Source organism: Mytilus edulis, chromosome 7 (genome assembly GCF_963676685.1).
Source record: "Mytilus edulis chromosome 7, xbMytEdul2.2, whole genome shotgun sequence".
Taxonomy (NCBI): Eukaryota; Metazoa; Mollusca; class Bivalvia; order Mytilida; family Mytilidae; genus Mytilus; species Mytilus edulis.
The window spans coordinates 76469027-76488617 of NC_092350.1; the positions used below are offsets into that span (position 1 = coordinate 76469027).

At 29.4% G+C, this 19591-nt stretch overlaps 1 protein-coding gene across 1 annotated transcript; it reads left to right on the plus strand.

The window, feature by feature from the left end:
* Positions 1-971: 971 nt before the first annotated feature.
* LOC139482249 (uncharacterized) lies at positions 972-19360 on the plus strand. The gene is made up of 6 exons (XM_071265982.1): positions 972-1241; positions 2847-3004; positions 6534-6686; positions 11780-11895; positions 13498-13676; positions 15934-19360. Exons 1-6 carry the CDS (start codon positions 1111-1113, stop codon positions 16079-16081), a joined length of 885 nt encoding a protein of 294 aa, XP_071122083.1. The 5' UTR covers positions 972-1110; the 3' UTR covers positions 16082-19360.
* Positions 19361-19591: the final 231 nt, after the last annotated feature.

The following is a 19591-nucleotide window of genomic DNA, read 5'->3' on the forward strand; positions in this document are numbered from 1 at the left end:
ATAATCCTCACAACCGTTTGAAGTGCATTAAGTACTTCGCAGTGCATGTGTGTACATATCAATTAGTGTAAGAAATAACAACAAGACCAGTGCGAACATTTTAATTTTTATTTTCATAGTAGGACATTATAGTTTCAGTGCAGACAAACTTTAACGAATGAATCTTTGTGATCTGACATTTTTATTTGTTTTCAAACTGATATGGACTTATCAATCAGTAGCCGTGAAAAGACATTAATTTTCTGTAATTGAGTTAATTTGTTTTTAATTTGTTTTTATCTAAGGCCGGAGAAGTGTTATAAAGTTCACCTCACTTTATTACCGTATCATCTGTTACAGTAATTATAATTGACAGATCAACAACTCTCACATGTCTGCACATTCTTAAATAAACATGTAATTAAATAGATCAATTGAAGTTCTTATACACATGTTGTCATTCTGTAGTCTGACCATCAAACGATGTACTTGTTACTAAATTAGTTATAGAAACTGGATTGTATTATTACATAGCAAATATATTACACATTTATCCACATACAATAGTACAATGGAACCTACTTCCTACATCAGCAACCCTTTGTACAACAGTCGACGGCTTCAAAGAGCAGATTTCTATATCTGCTCTTTCACAAATATTCTAAAAAATACATAACATGTACATAGTTTTAACAAGAAATATACATAGGATAACAATCCACAAAAAAAATTAAATTAAAATAAATCACTGTTATATTTTTACTTTATTTATTTTTTCTAAGCACCAATGCAATGTAACGTAATATTACTACAAATTTATTTATTTTTAATTGTAAATAAGCCACGCATGCAACGGCACGTAATAGTCAGAGTTGTGACTGAGTGCGGAAATATGAAGATAGATAGATAGATATATAACCTTCACTAAGTGGTGAGAGAAGTTGAAACCGGTTAAAACCGGAATATTGTTCGTTCCCGGAGTCCGGTCTGGTTATTAAAATTTCAGCACTCTTCCGTCAATAACAAAATTCGTGGGTGGAGTTTCGAAATATTATAAAATTTGTATTAATGGCAATATTTTCAAAGGGTGTAAGTTGACAATAGTATTTCGAAATTATTTTATATAAAAAGATGGCAAGTAGTCCCGAACCTAGTATATTGAACCAACCGATGCCGCAGAAACCTGTCGCAAATCCAGGGCAAGCACCTGCCAAAGTTTCTGCAGTGGAGCTTTCAAAAAAGTTACAGAAATGTATGCTGAGGTATGTTTTCTAATGTTTCTTCTGTTATCAAGAGTTGAAATGACAACTTTCTTTGTAATAAGTAATTACACCAAAATAAATAAAACAAAATATTTAATACTTAATAAATCCCCCCCCCCCTTTTTCCTCAAAGACAAATATTTGCTTTAGCAGAGAGATATAATTGTATTATATGTCTGGCTTAAGCAAATTTGGGGAATCCAAAGACTATTTTGCTTTTTATGCTGTGAAAAAAAAAAAAGATTTATTAAAATAATTCTTGCTTATAATTATAACATGATAAACAATGATAAAAACATGGTATCGTACGCTTGTATATTATTTTGTGCAGTTTCATGCATTTATGATATTTTTCTACAGACATGTATCTGTTCTAAGAAAGGAAATATTGACTTTTATTAAAGTTAAAAATCTATTACTTGGAGTTAAGTTCATCAGTCAAGGGTCTAACTTAAATAAGTTATTAGAGAAAATAACATACATGTTGTTATTGTGGGCTAAATTATCAAAAAACTGTGATAACAATAACATATATGTTACATTTTTCAAAGGGAAAATATACAACCTTTATTTTGTTAATTTTTTCTCAAGTTCTATTGGTATCATAATTTTCTTCATGTATACTAATCTTTGCAAAGATATACCAGCTCATAGTTTACCAATCATGCATAGTACACCTACAATGTATGTTATTACAGAAAATATATTCCTGCAATAACCAAAGGGTGTTATTACAGCATGTACAGCTTCTCTATATCTCTTTAGAGGCTTTGCTCTGACATGCATAGCAATGTATTTCAATTCATTGTAAGAAATGATGATCAGAGCTTGTAATGAGGCACTGTGCAAGATTCCAAGTGTCTCATTTACTCTCATATAGTAAGCTACATAACTAAGCCTTGTTATTACAGCTTTAGTTTGCCCTTAAAGGCCTTGTCTCATTAATTTACCATAGTTGATCAAAATTGTATTAATCGAATTAGAAAATTAGTTATCAAGGTAATATATTAAGCTACTGCTCAAAGTTTTAAGAATTCCCAAGTGCCCATTAAAGATAAAATAAAGTTAACCGATAACAAACATATGTTATTACAGATTAAGGAAAAAAGAGTAGACAACCCATGAAAGTTTCTGTAATAACACAAAAGTCATGCATGTTATTTTTCTCTGATAACTTATTTAAGTAAGACCCGTGATTGTTTATGAAGTTAAATGTTCTGAAATAACCACTTTAAAAAAAAACTTATTTATTTAAAAGATTAAACTAACAAATGTCTTTCAATGAAAACAGCATTGAATAATAATTTGACCCCTTGTACTGTTTATGAAAAGTTGCTGTTTCTTGTCAAATATATCATTTGTTTTAAAAAAATTAATGCCTGCTATCATTGCCTATCATAGTATGTAATATTACAAAATGCTTCCAGAGGCGATTTTTAGAGGTTTTTTTTTGGGGGGGGGATTTTCGTAGATTATATAGGGAATCACTGAAGCATAACTGGCAGTCGATGGGCCCTGTTACCTCCAAAACTACAAATGTAACTGTCTTCATATAAAGAATTATACAATTATTATTATTTGAATATTTTTATTTGTTGATTTTAGACTGAAAGGAGAGTATATGGGAAATGAAGGGCAAGGTGTAGACTATGAGAAACTCAGATTAAGTCAACAATTCAAGGAGTATGAGGAATTAACTTCACAACTTCAGAACGTCAATTTGACAGATTTGTCTGAGAATGAAAAGAAAGCTTTCTTCATCAGTATCCTTTCAATCTTTGTAGAAACGGTATTTGTAATGCACCAATTAGTCTGAACATGACCAAAAGGGTCAAAGTAGACTATTTGAAAAATGAAGATATATGATTGTATTTATCATGTTAATTATCAAAAAAATTTACAGATTGATTGATTACTGGTTCACATCCAGTGGCAAATATCACATGCAATTTTCTTTGTAGAAACAGTATTTGTAATGCACCACATCATGTTTGATCAGGCTCAAAAGGGTCAAAGTAGACTATTTGAAAAATGAAGATACACGATTGCATTAATTGTCAAAAAATGTTACAGATTGATTGATACATGCTTCACATCCAGTGACAAAATTACATGCAATTTTCAATATGATTTGTTTGGGGTTTTACAAAAAGGTCTGCACACAAGCTATGATTTTTACAAAATTGTATCATGTGCATGATAAACACAACATAAATGAAATGATGTGAGTCACAGGAAATGATATTTTAAGAGATTAGGCAAGCGAATTTATTTAATCTGATCCCTCAAGTACATGTATTAATCAAGGTTGTTTTACTTGGGTATAACCACTGATTAATACATGTATCAGTTTAGGTTTCCTCGCAATAATTTTGACCAAAAATTTGCAAGGAAACCTAAACTTAATTTTATGCCTCACATGCTTTTTAAAATGTTTTTATTGGAGTTTAAGTGAAACCAGCAAATTTACAACAATAACAATAATAACAATATATTTAAATTTATATTCAAAATGATAAATAATGAATAACACTCTTTTGATGTAAAATAGAAATAGAACTAAGAATAAAGAAGACCAAATTTATTTTTAATATTTACAAATTACACAATAAATAATCTATTTGTTCCAAATGATTTCACAAATGCAGATATATATAATATTAATTGAGATTTGAATTCACAGATGATACCGAATTTCCTTATTTTTATATTAGTGTTACATAACAGACAAGTCAGTAGTTCTCATGAAAATTATATTTTATGTAATACTCAGATTTACAATTATGAATCTTGAAAGTTTGAAATTGACAATAAATGTAACACAATTTAATTTGGCATGTATTTATTGCTATATTGTTGCCCCTTTGATCTCCAATATCTTTTATTCTTTTATTTCATTAATATGATTTTTGCAAAGACTAAACTATTGAGTAATATGTTCATAATGTAAAAATAAAGTGTCTAAAACTGAAAATTACTTTTTAAACTTAATAATCTTTTTCCTTTCAGACATACATGTGCATTAGCATGTTGTGAGAACAATAAAGATATTAAAGAGTGCAAGCGAGTTATATAATATGTAAATGTAGACATGCATGTAAAATCAGTAGTGTGCACAGATATCCTCTAAGCACTAAGTATTAATGCATTGAACTTACATGTACATAATGTAATGGAAGAATTTATATAGTAATACTACTGTAAATTCAGATATTGTTGTGCGCATTTAATATTGCGATTTTGTCAACCCAAAATGCAATTTTAATTTTTACGATTTTGAGAAAAATCATGTTTAATTCATATAAAATATTTCAAAATGCGAGTTTAAATTATTTCATTTACAACTCTGTCGCATTTTTCGCAATTATAAAAACCTCGCAATAATTTCTGAATTTACAGTATATAAATCCTTGATGTAATCATTTAAAGGTTCTATTGTATTTTGATAAAGTAGAAGGTCCGGTAAGGGCCGATTTGGCCTCAAATTTCAAGTTCATCTGACGAAAGATTTTAAGACACTTTTCAAACACTTGAGTGTCTATTTTACAAAATCAATGCTGCTGAAGTATCCCATGAGATGACATATTAGGTCAGGTGATGCCACAAGACAATAACAAAAATAAGGGTTTGAGTAAAACACTTCTTGATAACTATCTTTGTCATGCTCATTAGATTTATCTATTACTTTACTATGTGATTGCATGTTGTAAATGTGTTTCTTTTATTATTAGATAAATAGTTAACATATTTGATTTCTGTTTAATTTAGAATCTTCAAACAAAAATTTGTTGTGTGGTATACAGTCTTTGAGATAGGTAATTGTTCTCTTAGGACTTTCAGATATATTCATGGACACGTAATCTTTGTTGGTGTACCGAGCTTTCGTGGTTAATTGGTTCTGTTGCCAATTCATGTGTTGCTCTAAAATCTCATGGGATACTTCAGCAGCATTGATTTTGTAAAATTGGAAAATTAAATGAGTGTTGGAACAATACGAAATTTGATTATAATTTTACAAAATCAATTCTGCTGCTGAGGTATCACATGCCCTCCCGATACCCACCCAGAGTACTTATCTTAACACATTCATCGGCATCTTTCAAACCTGACATCCCCTGACCTAATACGTCATCTCATGTGATACCTCAGCAGCAGAATTGATTTTGTAAATTATAATCAAATTTCGTATTGTTCCAACACTCATTTAATTTTCCAATTTTAGTTGATTCAACAATTGTAAAAGATTTTAACTGATTTACTCATTAAAAACGCCCCGATTCTAGCTTAAATATGAAAAATCTATCAAATATGCCAAAGATTGTCACTTTTCAGATGAAAATTGAAAGTGGCCGCATCTGTGTTCATCCTCAACCTTTATATATGTTATGTATTATCATCAAATACAACTTACATTTCAATATTAAGAATGAACATGAATGCGGCCACTTTAATTTAAGACGGAAAACGTCTAAAATATAACTAAAATGCTAATATTGTGAAGATTTCAGTAATTTAGCATGACTTAATGATGCTAGTACTCGATATGTGCGCATTGTATTGTCAAACACACCCATATCTATTTAGCAGAAGCATTCGACTGTCCAAAAAATAACTAAAAGTATACATTTTAACAAATTTGTAAAACTGCGATATTTTGGGGCCAAAAAGAGGTCTTACTGAACCTACTCCTTTTCAGTGATAAATTTAGATTTTATTTTAACCTAAATGTATGTACATGTACATGTATATGTAGTGACTCCCTTAGACAAAATTTCTAAAAAAAAATTCGACTATCCTTTAGAATACAACTTTACAATACATTTTAGAGCTCCTCTAGTATTTTATGCATATTCAGGACTCTAGTAGATGTGCCCCCAGTAGGTCATTAGGTCACTTGAAATTGCCTCAGATCATTTTAAAGCTTTAATTAAGGTTTTGAAGAGACAGCTCATTTTAAATGAGATGTCTTGTCGCCAAAACTCCAAAGCGGAAAGTAAGATTTTGTCATTTTGGAGCTTGGTTGATGCTTATTGATACAGATTTCAAATTTATACTCCAAACATTCTTAATGAAAATCCAGGAATGTGCATCAAAATAGATAGATGATACATTTTATTGGTGTTTACTTTATCTGCACTTTGTTCATTTTCACTTTTTGTTTGAGTTTGTGTTGCTCAGTTTTCAGTTCTTTAGGAATTTGTTAACTGTGTCGTTGCCCATGAATTAAATTATTAGTATTGTTCATTAGGTATATCCCAAATCTTTGTTTATTTGTACCTTAACTGCATTCAGATTTATATAATGCTCTTACCATCCATGGTTTGGCAAGAATGGAAGCGTTACCAGATTCTGTTTTAAATGTCCAACAGTTCTGGAAGAAGACATGTTATAATGTAGCAGGGCATACATTTAGCTTGGATGATATTGAACATGGGATACTGAGAGGTATGTAAAGTCCATCTTTTGGTCATCCTTTGATGTGCAGTGTACAGCATGGGAGACTTCAACAACAGTTATTCTTTCGAATGTTTTGTTGTTTTATCTTGATTTTCAAGTTAGCAACAAAGAACAGGTTTGGGATAGTAGTAAATTGTTTGGTTCAAATTTTTTCCATCCACGGAATACAATATCCGGGAATTTCTCGCTACATTGAAGACCTGTTGGTGACCCTCTGCTGTTGTTTTTTATTTGGTCGGGTTGTTGTCTCTTTGACACATTCCCCATTTCCATTCTCAATTTTATTTAAAAAATTAAAGGATTTTTTTTTAAAGAATAGTGGTACACATAATTTGCACAAAACCTAAATCTAAATAAGGTCAAAGAAATAGACTATCATGACTATTGAATTATTAATGTTAATTTGAAATTTTGAAAGATAAAGACAAATTTTTAAAAATAAAAACTTGGGTATTTGTTTAAGCAAAATATAAGATTATATTTCTTTATATAGACCATTCAAGTATAAATGATAGATATGGTTTAGTATTACAATAAACTAGTATATTGTGACAACCTAAAACATGTAATGGGATTATATCATGTGAAAAGTGCAATGTTTAGCAGCACTTGTAAAATTGTTATGTCAGATAATATATTTAACTGTCAGTAAATATTGTAAAACATGGTGACAGCTGAAGATAGAAATGTGAAGAGACTATTAAAGGTGTCATCATACACATGAGAGTAAACTATAAATTGATGTAAGGCCTTGAAAAAAAATGACTTTGTTTAAACTTGATATAGACATTTTTATGTAATTGTTTAAAGGTTTCAGACTGGTCATAGCTTGTTATTTCACCTTCAAAACCTTTTCAGTTTTCTGAGGATTTTTATTTAGCTTTTGGTTAATTGCCCATTGAAAGTTATGTTTGTATTTAACATGTTTAAAAGTAGGAAATGTATTATATAAGGGTTGAAAATATTCATGTGTAATAAAATATATTAAGAGAATTGAAATCCGGGTAACTGAGAAAAATGAATTGATTATTAAATATTCAAACACTAAGTTGGCAAATATGTATATTCATATATAAATACATGTATATTTTATTAAATAATATCTTCAGTACTAAATATTTATAGTTTTTGAAAGCATCAAAGTTTTATGTTATTTTCCCCTGTATGTTACGTACTACGTAGTATGATCAGATCAACTTATCTATAATCATAGTTTTTAAAGTTCAGTTTATAGAAATAATGATATTCTTATGCATGAAAAATTTAATATCAGAATCCCTTCTAAAGGAAAAATTTATGATCTGATTTTAAAACCTGCTGTAATTATACATCTTTATAAAGTTTATCATGTTAATACAGTGGTATCTATCTTAACTTAACCATTTTCAACTTGGCATTAAGTTAACATTAGATTTGTGTTCAATTTATTCAAATAATACATTTAAAAAAAAATTAAAATGTAATTGAAAGATTCGGTCAGACAGGGTTCCTTGGAAAAAAAGAATTAATGGTAAGTTTCATTTAAACCGGTTTTACTATAGATCAAAATGTTGTACTGTTATAAATTGTTTTTCATAGTTAAGTTTGAATTGATTGTGATTTAATTGTGTGATAAATATATATTTATAGAAAACTTGAACCCAATTATGAACTCTGATCCTATCCCAAATTGTTTGTTTAAAGGTCTTAATCTTAAAGTAAAATATTGTGAAATGTTGAATTTCTTCACACAGTTAAAATATTCATTAGCATGTTTTTGTGTAGAATTTGTTCAATCCTTTATAAATGACATGCTTTTGCAGTATTTCACAATGTTAATGTATTTTAAAAATATGACTTATGTATAATTTAGGGTTGATCTTTAAACTAAAATTGGAAAGAATGGATTTTGTAATTTACACATTACAAATTTTAAATGCCAACAATTCAATTTTCTATTTATAAACTCCACTGTAAGAGATCAAGTATCGTTAAAAATAAATAATATTAATAATGTGAAATAGGATTATTACAATAACATAGACCACTTTCCAACCTAAAACATCTTTTAAATCCTAAATTTCAACTGTTATTCTAAAAACTGGAGTCCAAAGATGCATTAAGATTGAAAATTGTTGTAACAATGAAGCACACATATCATCATATTTATGCCCCACCTACGATAGTAGAGGGGCATTATGTTTTCTGGTCTGTGCGTCGGTTTGTTCGTCCATCTGTTCATTCATTCGTTCGTCTGTCCTGCTTCAGGTTAAAGTTTTTGGATGAGGTAAGTTTTTGATGAAGTTGAAGTCCAGTCAACCTGAAACTTAGTATACATGTTCCTTATGATATGATATTTCTAATTTTAATGCCAAATTAGAGTTCTGACCCCAATTTCATGGTCCACTGAACATAGAAAAATGATATTGCGAGTGGGGCATCCGTGTACTGGGGACACATTCTTGTTAGCAAAAGTTTTTTTTTGATGATCAATGCATTTGAATGGGGAGATATAGTAGGAATTATTGATTCATAATCTGAAATACATTCTCTGTTAAAAAAAATCTTGCCAACCTTGACATCTGGTAAACAATAACACTACACATAAAGTCACATAATACATTGATTGTTTATTATTGAATGTTTACATGTAAACTATATAGCTAGTGTAAATAATACAAATGATAATATTACTGTGTTCATGCATTAGCTTGATTGGGTTTTCTTATTTATATCAATATATGTAACCTATGATTAATACAAAACAGAAGATTTCAATAATTTAGGAAAAGGGGGGGGGGGAGTCTCCTTTAACAGTTTGATCATATTTTTTCTAAAGCCTGTTATTAGCTAAATATCCAATCACATTAAATGACATTTTCCTGTAAATATTTAGCGAGACACCTATTATTAAAAAAACCCCATTGCATGCAGATATTGGGGTGAAAATGAATTGTACTGTAAATTGAAAAAGTGCAAGCAATATAACATGACCAAAAGAAAGTATGAACCAACAGACATACCACAAAACACTACAAAGTTCACAAACTGAACTAAACAGCAGGGATTGATACAGGTGCTCTGACAAGGAAATGATTTTCTGCTGACCTAGTTTAAGGCTTAAGGCTGAAACATACTTTTTATGCCCCATTTATGGGCATTATGTTTTCTGGTCTGTGCCTTCATGCTTTCGTCCGTCCATCTGTCTCGCTCAAGGTTAAAAGTTTTTGGTCAAGGTAGTTTTTGATGAAGTTGAAGTCCAATCAACTTGAAACTTAGTACACGTGTACCCTATGATATGATCTTTCTTATTTTAATGCCAAATTAGAGATTTGACCCCATTTTCCCTGTCCTTTAAACATAGAAAGTGATAGTGTGGATGGGGGATCTGTGTACTATGGACAAATTCTTGTTATAAAATCTTTTTTTCACATGCAAATATTACTAGTAATATAATACTGTAAATTCAGAAATTATTGCGTGCATTTATTATTGCGAATTTGTCATTTTAAACTTAAATGCGATTTTAATTTTTACGATTTTGAGAAAACTCCTGCTTAATTCACATAAAATATTACACAATGCAAGTTTTAATTATTGCATTTACAAGTCTGTCGCATTATTCCTAATAATAAAAACCTCGCAATAATTTCTGAATTTACAGCATCAAATATTATAAACACATAATGATAGTCCACATGCTTCTCCCCCAAATGATTTCTGCATAGGAGATGAATTAGTAGTAACAGTGTTGTGTATAGTTTAAGTACTGCAATGAAACTTGAAAAAGGGAAATTTTAATGAAAATATTTAACAATACTTTGGTATCACTATCATGTTGAAAAAAGATTTTCACAAAAAACCAAATTAAGTATATTCAGAAAGGTTAGGTCTGTAAAACTTGACAAATCCAAATACTCGACTATAAACCTACAGAAAAATTGAACAGTGCTTTAATAGCTTCAAAAATGTTGTGATAAATTTCATCAAAAATAGTCTAAAAGTCATCTCCAGATCAGTAAGCATGGTAAGTTTTCCCTTTTTTTTGTGAAGTCATTTTTGAAACAACAGTATGCAATTACTATTTACATATAAATACAAATTACTATAAAAAAAAAGGCACCAGAATTGATATTGATATAGATAAAAGTCAACTCAGATGCTCTTTACTCAATACAACATTATTAGATACTAAAGATCTGGCAATACATTGTAATAAGAAAGTAAAACCAGTAAGATTTTTTAATTATAATTCGTTTCAAGTCTTCTAATACAAATCCTATCATTTAACCTACTAGCATTTACTCTGTAGAAAATAACATATTCACAATTAAAATTAATCAATCAATTTACATTTTGGAATTGTTTTCTGTGAATAAATTATAACTTAATCTATTGATTAAAGAATCCATCAAACAAACATCATGAAATATAAATAAGTACAAACTAATAACCGAATACTAACAATATAATTCAAACAGATGAGATTTGTATTTTAATTTGTTCCATGGTGTGACTTTGTCACCATGAATATTTGATTAACAGAATCAACACATTGAGTGCCTCTGGGATTGAACTTGTGAATAGGGGATATGTTTTTATAATGATTACAATTTCCTACTTATTAGATATTAGACCTAAACAATATTTGTTTTCAGCTTAAACAATGATGTTTTTTGGTTGGGTCAAGTTGTTTCTTTAAAATATTGGGAGGAGACACCTAGGACTATGTTGGGTCCATTTAGTTACAATAGCAAATTATAAAAAAAACCAACCATACCAAATAATAAAATATTGGCCACAAATAGAGATAAAGTATGTCGTTTTGGTCGGATTTTTGGTAAGCAGTAAATTGAAAATTTCAGGAGATCATTCAACCAAATTTCCACAGAATTTCATACAAGAAATAAATTTTTGTCCTTGCTGTTTGAAATTTTAAAAACATATATATTAAAAGCAAAATTAAAAGAGAAATTGTAATGAAATATACAGTGTTTCATAGTTTTTCATACAAGATTAAGAACAGCAAGGTTTATTTTTCACTAAATGAACTTGTGAGTACTGTACACATTTTACAAGCATTTTAATTCTTTTATTTCCAGGAAACAAACCACATCCCTCTTCAATGAATCCTCCGTTCAATCCAAAAGATCTCAGACTGAAGTTTGTCTGTACTCTAGACCCAAGGATACATTTTGCCTTAGTTTGTGGTGCAGTGGTATGTTTATAAATATTTATCTTGCTATTAAATCTAATGTACTGTGTACTAGAATGACACAAACACCAAATTTGGTGGGGTTTACTTATGTAACTTTTACTATAATGGACTGTAAATGATTAAAACAAAAAACACAATGATAAATCTATGTAGGTCAGCAACTTGTGTTAGAAGATAACAGAAAGCTTGAAAAAGGGAAATTAATGTTACAATGAATGTTTGCTAAAAGGCAGTTTAAATCATTTAGGAACTAGTGAACATTTTTTACCAGTTAAGTTACACATGAATGCATGAGTGATGTTTTCTGTAGGAAATTCAGCTTTTGTTAACTACAAACAAATAAAACCAGATAGATATAAATAATAAGGTATAAAAAGATAAAAATAAAATAAAGAAAGCTACACATACATGGAAAAGTGCAAATACAAGAAATAAGATGATAGATTTAATGTTGCTTAACAGTTCACAATAATGGAACCAGAAACTTCAATATGATGTGACATACAATTTTCCCGCTCACAAGTAAAAATTTATTATTCTTATAATGTGGAATCCCATTTAATTAATTTTCTGCGAGATGTGTCTCATATAAATTTTTCTCTACCGATAGCAAAGTGTAAAGCTTTCTATTCTACACTGTGATATACCACTGTTAAATTTGTGGTAGCCTGTAAAATATGAAACTGATATATACCAAGACATGATCTTCAGGTGTATCATAAGCCTGAGATCAAGACTGCATGACTACTAGGAAGTACTATTTCAAGACTTGATATTTAGGTTATCATAAGCCAAATATCAAGATCACATGACTATATGAAATACTATTCCAAGACTTGATATTTAGGTGTATCATAAGCCAAAGATCAAGACTAAATGATTACCATGTACTTCTTAAATTATTAAAACACCATTTACCCAATGCTAAAGCCCAAATCTGGTTATATCATCAAAAAGTTTACTGTAACATGTACATTAGCTAAATATAGATAACTGTAACCATGGAAAATCCCACTGGGATTTTTCACTGAAAGGATAATTGAACCTTTTTAGATATCAACCAGATACATATTTATCCACTGGATAACTTTGATCAGCCTGTTAACTCTGACCAGCCGATTAAATCTGAACCGCTGGTTAACTCAACCGCCAGTTAAATCGGAACCACCGGTTAAATCGGAACCGGCAGTAAACTCAACCGCCGGTTACCATATCTATATAAATAGGATGCAAACATTAATCCACCATTCTGCCTTTGATGAAGGTCCTTTTTGGACCGAAACCGGTCAGGCTATGAAACATCACCAGGCGCTGTTAATTATGTGTATTGGTATATATACTATATTTTTATGAAACAGATATCACTTTGAGAATACAACAACAAAAAAGAACACATTTAGAGGTTTATTCTTGGTTAATACATGTTATAGTTGTTGGGTCACTCTCCTTATACTTGATCAACTCTCTTGAACATTGCGCTTTTTTTCTTTAAAAAATCTTGTCATGGGACAAATACTTTGGTGTCCATGTAATTTTGGATTGTTGGTTTTTTATTTATATTAATTTCCTCAATTTGTACCTATTATTTTTATTTGTCTCCAGTCATGTCCTGTGATCAATGTTTACACGGCTGAGAACCTCGACAGAGCATTGGAGGATGCTACAAAGAATTTCTGTAAACAAGAGGTGTCAATGTTTACAGAAACAGACGAGATCTGGCTGTCAAAAATATTTCAATGGTATATGGATGATTTCGGCAAAACAGATTTGGATGTTATTAAGTAAGTATTATGACATACAAAAGGAGGTTTGTTGGACTTTTACCGACAATACAACTTTCAAGCAAACACTGAAGTCTGAGCATGAGATATAAACATAACGTCATGTCACTTTTAAAGGTTTTTTACACTAGACTAAAATACATACCATGTGGAAGAACTATTATAGAATATGAAAAAAATGGTTCGTTAATAAAAGGGAAATATTAGTTAGAGTCATCTGAGAATGTCAGTATTTGATAAGGGTAGATAAACAGTAATAGTAACTTGTAATATCATAATATTCATTCTTTAAGCAATGAAATTATGATAATTAATTTTCCATTAAACCAAGTCTGTCATTGTAGAATTTTTCTTTAACTTTTAGAAGTTTTATCTTACGGGAAGTTGTAGAGGATTGCTGTTATTTTTATTAGAAGATTAAAGGTGTCAAGACTAACATTTTTATATTCAAAGCCTTTTTAAAAAACTTTAGGAATTTAAGGATTGTAGGGCCCATATGTAGCAAAGTGGCCTCTGAATAAGTATGTCTTTGCCTTTAATAGCTGACTGAACTATATTGGTTTTGCTCGTTTTTGAAGTATTCATGGTAAAACATAGATGCTTACGTCCACTTTATTTGGATATTTGTCTAATTAGTACAAAACCACTGCTCCTGTTTACGATATTAGGGACATGGTCATGAATTTAACTTAGAGGTCTTTTCTTCTGCAATCAACAATTCAATAGGCCCTTCAGGCCTTCAAGAAAACTACTGAATTGAAGTAAATCTAGAACATTTTCACTGGAAACAAGATGGCATTGGGATCATAAAATGAAGTTACATCACCTTTAGGTTAAGAGAAAAAATATGTAACACTCCAAACATTTCCTTTACAGATTTATAATTCCTTATTTGGAATTAAGTAAACAAGAAATGGCAAAGACTTTATGTACAATGGGAAATGTCAAGGTCAAATATCAAAATTATGATTGGAGCATAAATAAAATGGCCGCACATAAAGTTTGAAGCTATGAAAAGTTATGTTGTAAGGTAAAATATCCCCCCTAAAAAAAACAATGTTGTAAAATACTTCCTAGCTCACTTCAAAGTTAGTTTTAGATTCCTCTGCACTCAGTCAATTATTTCATATATTTAAATTTTGTTCAAACTGATTTTTTTTAAAGAAGTTTTATGTATAAAGATGACATTTTGAAAATTATAGACAAATTTAATTTTTCAAAGTCTCTGATCAGCTTTAGACTTTCAAAACTTCAAAGAAGTTATGTTGAATAAAAGTATGGCATAGAAATAACTTTGAACATTGCAAGAGTATTTCTACCACCCTCAAACCCCTTCACACCCACCTTAAACCCTTCAAATTTTGGTTATATTTCTTTCAGCAAAGATGTTATGGGTTTAAAATGTGACAGTTTTTAAGTTCTAGAAGTTTTTGAAAAACAGAATCATTACTAGTTACCAAATTATATAGAATCAGAACGGAATGGAAACTGCAATATATGAGATATTATTGAAAATTGAAAATATATAAATAATCAGTTTATATGGTATTTATGTATTTCTTCCTTATCTGTATATACACCCTACCAATCATTCTGTAGTCATAAAATGTTGTAAAATTGTTGTAGTGTATCATTGTTAAAACATGTAGATTTTGTTTGGTACATGTTTTATCAATTCTTACTTATATTATACAATCAAGGCAGTACTAAAGAATTCATAGTAACTCAATAGATCTCAATAATAACAATAGGTTCTAAGATTAAGAGAAAGGAACATTTGTGCGATATTCACTATAAAAAGCTTTTTAGATTTGTTTTTCTATGTGTTCTCATAGTTTATACAAATTCTTGTGTTTCTAGCAGTTTCTTAAACAGAATTGTTTATAAATATAAATGTCACTGCAAAAGTTGTTTTTAACCTTTATCTCTGCAAGTGACTGAATACTTGTTTCCCTTTTAGTGCAATTATTCACTGCCAAAAAAATAACTTCTTCCAGGTTTCTCATGAGAATTCTATCAAAGGCTGTTGTAATATTTTAATTGTATATAAACAAATGGTTTTTTTTATATGTGGTTACTGGTATAATTGCAAAAAAGACAATTATCCACCAAAGTTCAAATGAAGTGGATGTTAGCAATAATAGGTGACTATGCAACCGTTAACAATGAGAAAAATCCATATGGCATAGGCAGCTTTAAAGGCCCCGACGTGAAAAATACACATTTTATATATTTTATCTACATTTCTTTATTTTAGATGGACTATTCCCTATTTAGAGTTGAATATTCAAGAAAGAGCATGGACTCTGCTGGCAAAATTACAAAGTTATGGAACTGTTGATGTTAAATATAATGAATATGATTGGAGACTTAATAGAAAGGGAGTTAATCCATTAATTCTCTAAAAATCAAAGAATAAACAAAAAATGATGAAAGAAGATTAGAGGAAAACCAGGACTAGGAAAAAGAAGCCTTGCTTATTATAATGTTTTTGCCATTTGTTAACTTTTCCTGTAAGGTGTCTGAGCTTCCGAACATTTTGGGATGAGGAATATTTATTTTTTTACACATATAATTGTTATTATTGTTGATTAATTCTATATTTTACAGTTTTCTTTCTGTTAAAGATAACATTATAAACATTTATTTTATGCACTGTGAAAATTAAAAATCCATAATGTATGTTAAGTGTCTATAAATGTTTATCATGTTTATGGTTAAAAGACACAAGGGTATATATATGTATTGTTTTTTGTGTAGTACCAGATATTGTTAGAATGTAATGCTATAGATGTTTATTTTTTCAGTTATATCTATGTCTTTTCCTTCATTATTTGTTAGAATGAACAGCCTTAGATTGTACATTGTGCTAATATATTAACTTTGAGATCATTTGACAGAAGAATTTTAAGTATTTAATATAAAGGATTGTTCAATTTGAATTTTACAAAACCATATGTTGCAGGAGGTTACATCAGATTTATCTTTCTAGTTTTCCATCATTTTACGTTGTAAAAAATTTGTTATTTTTTAAAAATCTTTAAAGAAATTACTACCAAAATTTTACATTTTTGCATTGTTTTAGGAAATTTATCTTTATAATCCAAATGAACATTTATAAATAGTCATAGTCAAGTTGATTAAAAATCTAAGATATACAGGGATTATTTATAATTATGAGGGCAGTAAGATTTGACAAATCTGATTTATAACATTTTTTTAAAGTTTAATCTATTACTCAAAGGGAGATAATAGATTTGATTTGCTAATAAAATTTTAATTATCTCCCTTAGAGCACATGACCAACTATCTGGATAAAGTATAATTTATTCTTGTTTTTTAAATGAATAATGTTTCTTGTTTAGCTGCTTTGTCAATTTTGTATATGTCTAGTCAATATCATACCTATGGGGGTTATTAATGACCCTATTAGACTTGACTTGAAGTCTCACAGGATGGCCAAATATATACTGGATATTAAATGTTTAAACAGTTTTCCGCTCATGATTCAAAGGCTAGAAAAAGGACAAAGTGCAATTTTTCAGACATGGCAAAAATTTCAAATAAATTCAATTTAAAGATTTTAATCAAGTTCCGATTGTTTTGATAAGATAAATTTTAAAACATGAATATCATCCAGCAATTTCACCCTACTCAAATGGTATCTTGGGAACTGACATTTTATTTGTTGTTTTCAATGACGGCCAAGGATTTTACTGTAAAAAAGGAATGTTATTGAATTATATTTATATTGATTTAAACCAGTATCAAAAAATTGAAAATTGAAGAATAAAGTCAATAAAATTAAAATAATGATTCCTTAAATTGAATGATTAATTCTTCAAAAAGTTTGGACATCAATCAACCTCTTGAATTATGTTTTGTTAGTGAAGGTGTGTTTTATTTATTATATCATATAGCATTTATAGTTGATAGCAAACAAAAACTATTTATAATCAGATATATAGAAAAATGCTTAGAAAGATTATTGAATAATACTTTATTCAGAAACAATACAGCTTATAGAATATATGCTGCACAATAAATATTGGTTTGTGCAATATGCATACGATATTTTTAAAAAATATCCTTGATATTGAAATGTAAATTCTGATATTAGATATTGATAATTAAGTATTTTATTTGAATGAATGTGTTTGTTTGTATGCAACAGTCCTTTTTTTTATGAATGCTACACATCTCCCATAAAATATTTATTGATTAAATCGTTTTGCACATGTATGAAAGATTTCAAATCCAAATCGCTAAAACATGAAAACTAGAAATCTCTGTTTTCAATGGATTTAAATATTTCAATAATTTCTCTCTCTTTTATATTTTTTTGGTTCTTTCCATTGTTGACATATAACTTCTATTTATACCTCAAGCTGTTACCTTATCGCAATTTATGGTCAGCATTGTCATGAGCAAATATTGAAATCAAACTGAAATTTCAACATAGTTATCTTTAATTTACTTAATTAGGTATATTTAATGAGTTATATTATAAACAACAAAAATATTAAAAACACAGTTGTTTAAAAACCAAAGTTTCAGTTTCCTGTCCTATAGTAATTTTTTTAATACAGAAACCTGTTGCCTTGTTCTTTCATCATCAGTTTCTTTGTTGTATGAAATGCTTTCAACAATGAACTTTTCTCTATATACTCTCTTTTCATTACTGTACATGCTTTATTTATTTCATATTTTGTCTCTTTTTATCAGTATAATGGTGCTTTCTCTTGTATATGTGATATTGCAATGCATGCATGTTTTGTTTTTTAGTATTTGCCTGTATATTTTTCATGACATAGTCCTTTTTTAGCTCACCTGGTCTAAAGGGCCAAGTGAGCTTTTCTCATCACTTGGCGTCCATCGTCGTCTTTTGTTGTTGTTAACTTTTACAAAAATCCTCTCCTCTAAAACTACTGGGCCAAATTTAACCAAACTTAGCCACAATCATTATTAGGGTATCTAGATTAAAAAATGTGTGCTGTGACCCATCCAACCAACCAAATGGCCGCCATGGCTAAAAATAGAACATAGGGGTAAAATGTAGATTTTGGCTTATAACTCTGAAACCAAAGCATTTAGAGCAAATCTTACAAGGGGTTGAATTGTTCATCAAGTCAATATCTATCTGCCCTGAAATTATAGATGAGTTGAAATTGGGATTTTTGGTTGCTCCCCCAATTGGTAATTTTTAAAGAAAGGAGTAGGTACGGTAAGGGCCTATTTTGGCCTCAAATTTCAGGTTCATCAGATGAAAGATTTTGGACATTTTATAAACACTTTTAAAAGTGTCTATTTCAGGTGATTCAATTAGTTTGCCGGTATGTGAAAGATTTTAACTGATTTAGTCATTAAAAACGCTCAGATTTAAGCTTAAATATGAAAAATCTATCAAATATGCCAAATAATGTCGCTTTTTAGATGGTTTTTGTCAAAAATGAAAGTGGCCACATCTGTGATATCTCAATATTAAGAATGAACACAAATGCAGCCACTTTCATTTTAGACGGAAACCGTCTAAAATTTTACTAAAATGCTAAAATGTTGACGATTTCAGTAACTTAGCATGACTTAATGATGCTAGTACCCTATATATGTGCATCTTATTGTCAAATCAGCCCATATCTATGTAGTAGAAGCATTCTACTTTCCAATAAATAATTAAAAGTTTACTTTTTAACAATTGTGAAAATCTGCTATTTTTTTTGGCCAAAAAGGTATCTTACAGAACCGACTCCTTTTGCCATTTTTGGTTATTATCAAGAATACTATTATAGAAGTAAGATCTACAAATATGTCAACATGACCAAAATAGTCAGTTGACCCTTTGAGGAGTTATTGCCCTTTATAGTCAATTTTTAACAATTTTCATTAATTCGGTAAATTTTTGTAAATTTTACAAA